Here is a 7,963-nt window from a genome sequence, read left to right on the forward strand (position 1 = left end):
TTTATTTTTGTTGTGAGAATCACTTTGCAATTGTGTAAGTGCTATATACATAATTATACATAATTATACTAATATTATTGTTGTTACCATTATTACAAAAAATGTCTTTGTTTTCTTTATTTATCGCTGCAGAAAGGATCATGCCAGCCCACATCAAACACCTGATCAAGAACTTGTGAATCTTCAGGCAGAAAAGATGAAAACACCTGTTCAAAGTTCCAGTTTCCTGTACATGGAACCATGCCTGTCCTCTGTTCCACATGTCTTCAGTCAGTCCTGAGGCCTGTACTACGAAGCAGGATGTTCTCTTCGCGGCTAACTTCAGGGAAAACTCCGGCTTTCCAGTCCTACGAAGCTGGTTCTCTTCTTAGCGGGCTAGATCTCCATGGTAACTTATGCTGAACGGCTAAACTGCCCCGGAGCAGGTTATGTTGCAGGCTAAGAGCTCAACTCAGTGAAAGCACCGCCTGCTGACCAATCAGAGCTCAGTGTGCAGAGTTTAAAGCGATCAAGTCATATTACAGGAGAAAGGAAATACAGAAAAGCTGCCGTCGCAGGAAAGACGGCCGGCAAAAATCACAGACTGTGTGAACATTAATAGAATATCACCTCCATCTTCAGAGCAATCTGACTATTATAACATTAGCGTTAAGAAAGCTTACTTAAATATCTGCCACAACATAAGTAACCGGATCAGAGTACATTAAGTACAGTCCGCGGCATATCACTTCATAATGTATCATATATCTCCTTATCTGAGTCAGCTGAGCCGTATCTGGCCGTGCAACACTCACAGCGTCACATACTGTATGCAGAAGTATTATTTTAGCAACACGTTGAGTTGAGGAAACACTGGAGTCAGAGGTAATGAAAGTCAGATCGTGTTTTAGACGGGGCAGTGATATCATAAACCTGTTGATGGACGCATTCAAACACTTGTTCTGTTCCAGCTGTATTCACCTTGCAGGTGCAGCTCTGTGGCTTTGATCCTGGATCAAGTGTTTAAGTCATGGATGTTTAAAGTTTAACTTCTTCATTTTTGACTAGTATGACGCTGCACTGTCGGTACGCTTCTCCATGTTTGTGATTGGTCGAATGCTCCAGATACCACCCCTTTCATGTGAACGCGCACCTAACTAGATAGGACACGGCTGGCTTGAGCGATCCACTTGATAACCTGCGTCGTAGGACCGTTTAGCGAGAGCACGTATGTTTTGGATTAGGCCAACCGGCTAACTCAAACATATCCAGGTTAGGTTGAACCGGCTTCGTAGTACAGGCCTCTGGACCCTATGACTCGGACACTAGTTCTACCAAGGCTTATTAGAGGTAAGAGTAGTAGGAGAGGAGTGGAGTTATCTTTGTATTTAGGCTGCAAGTCGACAAAGGTGATCAGATGCTAATAATGATCCGATTCATTTGATATTGATTGTCTGCCAATACCGAATCCTGATCCGATTCTTCTATTTCCCAGATAATACAGCTGCACCGTGTACACTAGCTCTATTTGTTTTTGCCATTGTAATTCACCATAAGCAATTGTTGACTGTAACGTCTAGACTCTATGCCAACCAACTGTCATTTGTAATGTATTATACTTTAACGGTTCTGGCAACCACAGCAGCCCAAATGTTAACGTAAATATTAAGTTTTCTTTTTACAGTGTACTTATATCTGTACATTTCTTTTCAGTTTGCTTCAAGAAGTGGCTTCAACAGACAGAAGTGCAGGCCAGATTGGGAAAGGCTGGACGCTACACAACGGGAAACATTATAGACATGAACAAGGAAAAACAACAAACACTTTCTTTGTTGCCTTGTTCTTATCATACATAGTGTTACGGTTTTTGTTACCATTTAAATATTGAATTCTATGTATTACTTTTATTTTAAATCAAATGCACCGGTTTTAGATAATATATTTATTTTGATGTGTAGGTTGATTTGCAGGTTGGTTGTTATTTGTATAATTATTGTATTGTTACTGTGTATTTTATTATATTAACTAGCTATTTATTAAATTAAAATACTATTATGAACACTATACAATGTCTTTATTTTGTAGATACCAGAATACATGACACAATGAATCTTTGTAATATATTTATGTTCTCTTGTTTAAATAATCATACCAGTATTTAATGTATGCTGGTCACCTGGAATCCTGGTAAGCTCCCAGCAGGGTATATTCAATACTATTATTAAACATAAGCTGGTGATAGATGGATAAACCAGCCCTCCTGGCCAGCTGAAGTGTCCAAAACCCCTCTCCAGCCAACCATTCCAGCCTAATATATACTGGCTGGTCAATTTACAACAGCCTGACCAGCTACATGTATCTAAACTGGTTATTTCAGCAGAGTCATTATTATTTATTTACTATTTTTTGAGAATCTCTATGAATTTTAGTCAAATGTATATACCAGTCTCTGTTCTGTTGCCTGAGCCAAGTTTGCCTGCTACATTACGATGTATTATTATTTATTTACTATTTTTTGAGAATCTCTATGAATTAAAGTCAAATGTATACCAGTCTGTGTTCTGTTGCCGCATCGGATCTCCGCCAAATGAGTCTTGTCTGTCACTCGATTCTGTCTCCAGAGTCCGACATCAGCCACAGAGGTAGTGTATTATTCAACAGGTGTTCTACTCGTGACGTGCGTGACGTCACTAACCGGCGAAAGCTGTTTTGTTCGGAGCGGTCGTGTAACATCGGAAGTGAGCATGGAAAGTTGTAATAAACCACGATTTTTAAATACTGCGGGCATATTGTCATGAATGACATGATTTCCCATTAATAATAGTATATATATTATCGTAATAAGAACAGTATTGTCCTTCATTTCGTAAGCTCTTTAACCTCACTGAGCTGAGGTTATTTGAGCCTCTCAGGAGAGAGCTCTCTTCCACCTGGTTGGAGAAAAGCTCTTTAAATTCGTTAGCATAGCTAGCTAACCAGATGCTAATAACAACAGATCGCCACTGTGCTTACAACTAAAGACACAGCTACGCAAACACTGCGGCATGTGTACGGCTCCTTATGGGTACTGCAATAATTTAAGGGCTGGAGCGGCGTTCCGGTGTTCTCTGTCAGCACTCCTTTCAGACGAGACATATACCACGTGAAGACACGTTACGCTCGTGTTGTGTTCATGGAACCTGTCCTTGGCCAGGAAAAACAGGTACTCGCTTGTTTAATTATTGTTGCGGTCTAGATTTCTTCTTCTTTTTTGAAGTGAGAAGTTGTCCGTCAGTCGGACTGACTCCCCCCCCCCCCCCCCACCCCCAAAACGAAAACTCTTCGGTTCTCCACAAATTACACAAGTCACCCAAATCAGCGTTAAAAAAGCGGGAGGCGCCGAAAAATCCCCTATTAATGTATTGATTATAGCTCCGGGTCCATATAGGTCGGCGTCTGGGTCCGGAGCCGGACCGCGGTCCGCCTGTTGCCGACCCCTGCTATATTGCATAATTTAATTTTAAAAAAAAATAAAAATTGTATTTGCAATGCAGCCATCAGCTCTGACGATGTGTGTGTAGCAATGCATTTAACTGATGTTCTTATATGATTCTGTTTTCTTCAAGGTTGTGTCTTCCTGGTCGAATGTACTTATTGTAAGTCGCTTTGGATAAAAGCGTCAGCTAAATGCAATGTAATTTAATGTAACTGGCAACCCAATCAAAACGGGTGGGTCGCGACTCTGATTTTGGGAAAGGCTGGTGTAATCCATAAAGCACCCAATGAGAGATGAGGACTTTCTCTCACACACTCCCCCATTGAGGGTCAGTGTGTGTGTGACCTGTGTAATGGGGTCGTGACCCCTGCAGCTACTGTGGAGAACTCTGACACACACACACACACACACACACACACACACACACACACACACACACACACACACACACACACACACACACACACACACACACACACACACACACACACACACACACACACACACACACACACACACACACACACACACACACACACACACACACATTGTGCTTATGTCCCCCCACACCTTCCAGACAAAACAATTTACTTTATTTAATTTGACTCATTGACACAATGAGTAGGCGACCGATTAGGCGATTTTCTGTCAGAGAGGCTCGGGACAAATGTTTTGAACCAGATGAAGAGGAGATTGAACCAGAGATAGAGGACGATGTCTCAGAAATGGAAGACAACAGCGATCCAGACTATGAGCCTGACCAACAGTCAACAGACCAGGAAGAGGCCAATGAGGGAGAGGCCCCTGAGAGAGAGGAGGGAGAGGCCCCACAGTGAATGCAGTGAATGCTGCACTTGATGGGCCCACCGGTGGGTCCGGACCATATACTGTAGTTGAGAGTACACAATGAAACACTGACTTGCTTGTATCAAATCAATTCATCCCATACACTATTGGAACCGGAATAATCTCACACTGATAAAAGTAAAACATTGGATCAACTAAAAAAAATTAGAGTAATCGATCACACGAAATATTTTACATTGACTCAATGAAAGTCCATTTCTTCAGATCAATCTGTATATTTTAACTCCAGGCAAACTATTATCCGATGGTGAAGTAAACCAATTATTTTACGTTGTCCTAAATGAAAAAAGTGTGTTGTTACTGACTGAATGAAAAAAAAACATCCAGTTGAACCTGAAATAATTAAACTAAATTCAAAACCATTTCTTAACTAAATCAAACGTCTCAAATATAAAATGTAAATTGTCAGTATCTGAAATGTATAGCAATTCTAATTTAAAATGTTATGATATAGCATTTAATGACAAATAACAAATTATTTATTTGAATGAAAAACAAGTTATTCACACAACCAGCTTTGGTTGGCCTCTGAGGCAGCCATTACCTGATCTTAAACAGACATTTTTTAAACAAACTTTTTGATGTTTTACTTATAAAGTACTTGACAAAAAGTACTTAACATCTTAATTATATAAAACCTTGGTTTTAGAAAATCTTACCATAAGAACAATGGTAACTGCAAGTGAGTGAGTGCAACTCAAAAAGATGAGCCCAAAAGTGAATAGACTGAGAACCCAGCTGTTCACTTTTGGGCTCATCTTTTTTCCCTCAAGCTCCATCAGGACTTTTTGCACAACTTCAAAAGTGGATTGCAGTTCTTTAGGATATTTTAAGTTCAGTGCGTATATGAGCCCGAAGAGCATGGCAAAAGCTGTCGCAACCGAGGGCAAGCCGCTGAGGACCTCTGTTCCTTCGATGAGAACCTTGACGTCTTTGGGTCGATGAAACTGATCCTCTTTCCCAATGACAAAGATTGCCATTGTTGCCTGCTCCAGTTCTCCAGCCTCAGCTTCCTGCATATCATGCAAAAAAAAAGGGAAATGGATGAGGACCACAGAGTGTAGTTCAAGTTTCCACAAGTTTACAGCTACCTTTAAAAAAAACAAGATTATACTGGATAGATGAAAAAAGGAAAGTTCTCAGTTTAGTCAGATGGTTGCCCAAGAGGAAAGCTCAGGAGGTCATACAAAATTACTAGCTTTTTAACCAAGCAGTTATTTGCATTCAGTACAAATATGTGATTTTTCTTTTATGAACAAACATCTTGTGAGTGAGTGGGAGGTCTTACCTGGAATTCTTTGAAGAGATGGTCAACAGGTTCACCCAGGTAGATCATTAGAGATTTGAGGATGCATTCTCTTCTGATGGTGATGTCCACAGTCTGAGTAAGAACAGTTATATATATATTTTAAATCAAATGCAAAAAAAAGGACTATTCAGCCACTGATCCCACAGATAAAAAACAAATTCATAGATACCTCATCTAAAACCTGCAAGATCCCGGTGGTCTTCTGTTTCACAACTCCTCCCCTGCTCCTGATGACCTGCAGTAGTTTGGTGGAGTGTTTGTCCAAGAACTTTGTCTCCAATGGAAATGTTGTTATGCGCATGAACTCAGCATTTACCTAGAAAATATAAGCAGCAAAGAACACAAAAAACACTGAGAATTTATAATACACATATTTTTTAAGAGCCAACGTTTTCATTAAAAGTGCTCTAAGTCAGCTTGCATGAATGTAACTTTTAAATGAATTAATCCACATATGTATTGAAAACCACCACCAAATAAAGACACAAAGAGTCATAGATGTAAAGCTTATATTGTGATATATGTTAAAAATAAAACGTCAACATATTTGCCTAGGCTGTCTATAGTTGTTAGTTAGTTGGACCCTCATTTCTTCTCCACTACAGGCTTACAATCAAGAGGCGCATTCACACTGCGGTACTTTTCCCACAAAGGTTCATGCGAACTTAGTTCATGATCGCGTTCACACCAAAAAGAGCCGGTACTAAAATGAGTTAATGCGAACCTTTTTACCCGCTCGAAAGTCCCCGCTCGAGAACAGGGACTTTCGAGCGGCTCTTTTGTGAGAAAATAGCTTCAATGCTTGACCTCTGATGCACTATTTCTTGTCATCGGTATCCAAACGTCTTCGCCATCTTTTCTTTTATTGATTGCCGGTTGTTTCTTTTCTGTTGTTCTGACAAAAGGGAAATTCTCTCTTGCTCCATGCTTTCTGGAGTCTCACCAATCGCCAAGGATGGAAAATGGTTGGCCTCAGCTCGCCTGGCTCTCTTTAAATTCTTTGCAGGGTAGGACTCTTCTTGAGACTTGGTCTTCAACTAATTCACAGCGAGCTCTGCAGATGTTCCGTGTGAGTAGAGTCCGGTAGTTGGTCATTTTTACCTTCATCCTTTGTTCATCCTTTGTTTCCATCCATAGCTCTCATTGAAATACCCTGGTTCCTTTAGGCAGGGATGCTTGCTTGTCAATGCCTCAGCAACATCGCTAAAGTCGCTAAAAAAACTATTTTTGTACAATTTAGCTTTTTATGAAGAAAACTCCTGCTCTCTGCCGCACTTTCTTAATGCACTCCGATGCATTTTAACCTGTCAGATGATTGTGTGTTGAATTTGCGCTATCCTAATGTTAAAATATGCATATAAAAACATAGTAGAGCATGTAAAAAATATCAGAAGAAACAACATACTATAGCATGTCAAAAAAATATAGTAGCCTATATGTCGAAAGTATCAGAAAGAAATGATATGGTATGGTATGTCCAATATATCACGAGGCAGCTTTGATGCTGTTGGAGAGGAAACAGGAGGACATAATGGCAAAATAAATAAATAATTTACCATAGTATACACCTCTATTAAATAACAGTTGAACCAAGTTATAACTATTATTAAAGGTGGGGTAGGCCTATGTAATTTATTTCAGAAACACTTTTTGTTATATTCCATGGAATGCTCTTAACATCCCGATAGCAATGAATATATTAAATGCTTTGACAATAATTACATTAAAAAACATCATCTGTGGAGGCAGTAGTGCTGTAAAAAGCACGACCAATCATCTGAGCCGGCCCGGCTAAAATAACTGGATGGCCTACCTGCCTGTCAGCCTTCCATCTGTGCACACACTTATCTCGTGCCCTCATTGGTCATGTGAGCGTTCGTGTGTGTTGGAGGAGGGTTATGGCTAGAAAGGATCCGTCTTGTGTAAAACTCGGGAGAGTTTGCAAGTCACGTGGCTGAATGTTTACGTTTGGCAGGCAGTCTTTCAGTTACGATCGTTAACATCAGTGGGCCACAGCAAATGATGGTGAGAAGCTAAACTATCTATTAATTATGTCAATTATAGGGAGTGTGATTGTTGAAATAGGGTGTTAGCGGTCTTGCTGTTCAAAGAAGAATGACAACACTGTAGATCACTGTTACGGCTGCTGTTTCTGCCTGCTCGGTAACCTGTCTGGGATTGTCTGCAGCTGTGTGTGTGATTATGTAAATGAGCTGTGTGGTTGCCCCAACGTCATTGGCTGTCATCTCCTGGTCCACTTCCGAGGACACTGATTGGAGCACACCGGGCCCGACGTTCTCCAATCCCTGTGCAAGCCCAGCGCACACCTGCTG

General features: G+C 40.5%; 1 protein-coding gene across 1 annotated transcript; it reads right to left on the bottom strand.

The window, feature by feature from the left end:
• Positions 1-4,855: 4,855 nt before the first annotated feature.
• Positions 4,856-7,963, bottom strand: LOC117443914 (uncharacterized). Its single transcript, XM_034079725.2, has 4 exons — positions 7,444-7,963; positions 5,800-5,946; positions 5,610-5,702; positions 4,856-5,334 (listed from the first exon to the last, which is right to left on the bottom strand). The coding sequence occupies exons 1-4, from the start codon at positions 7,489-7,491 to the stop codon at positions 4,945-4,947; spliced, it is 678 nt and encodes a 225-aa protein (XP_033935616.1). The 5' UTR covers positions 7,492-7,963; the 3' UTR covers positions 4,856-4,944.

Source organism: Pseudochaenichthys georgianus, chromosome 3 (genome assembly GCF_902827115.2).
Source record: "Pseudochaenichthys georgianus chromosome 3, fPseGeo1.2, whole genome shotgun sequence".
In the NCBI taxonomy this organism is placed as follows: domain Eukaryota; kingdom Metazoa; phylum Chordata; class Actinopteri; order Perciformes; family Channichthyidae; genus Pseudochaenichthys; species Pseudochaenichthys georgianus.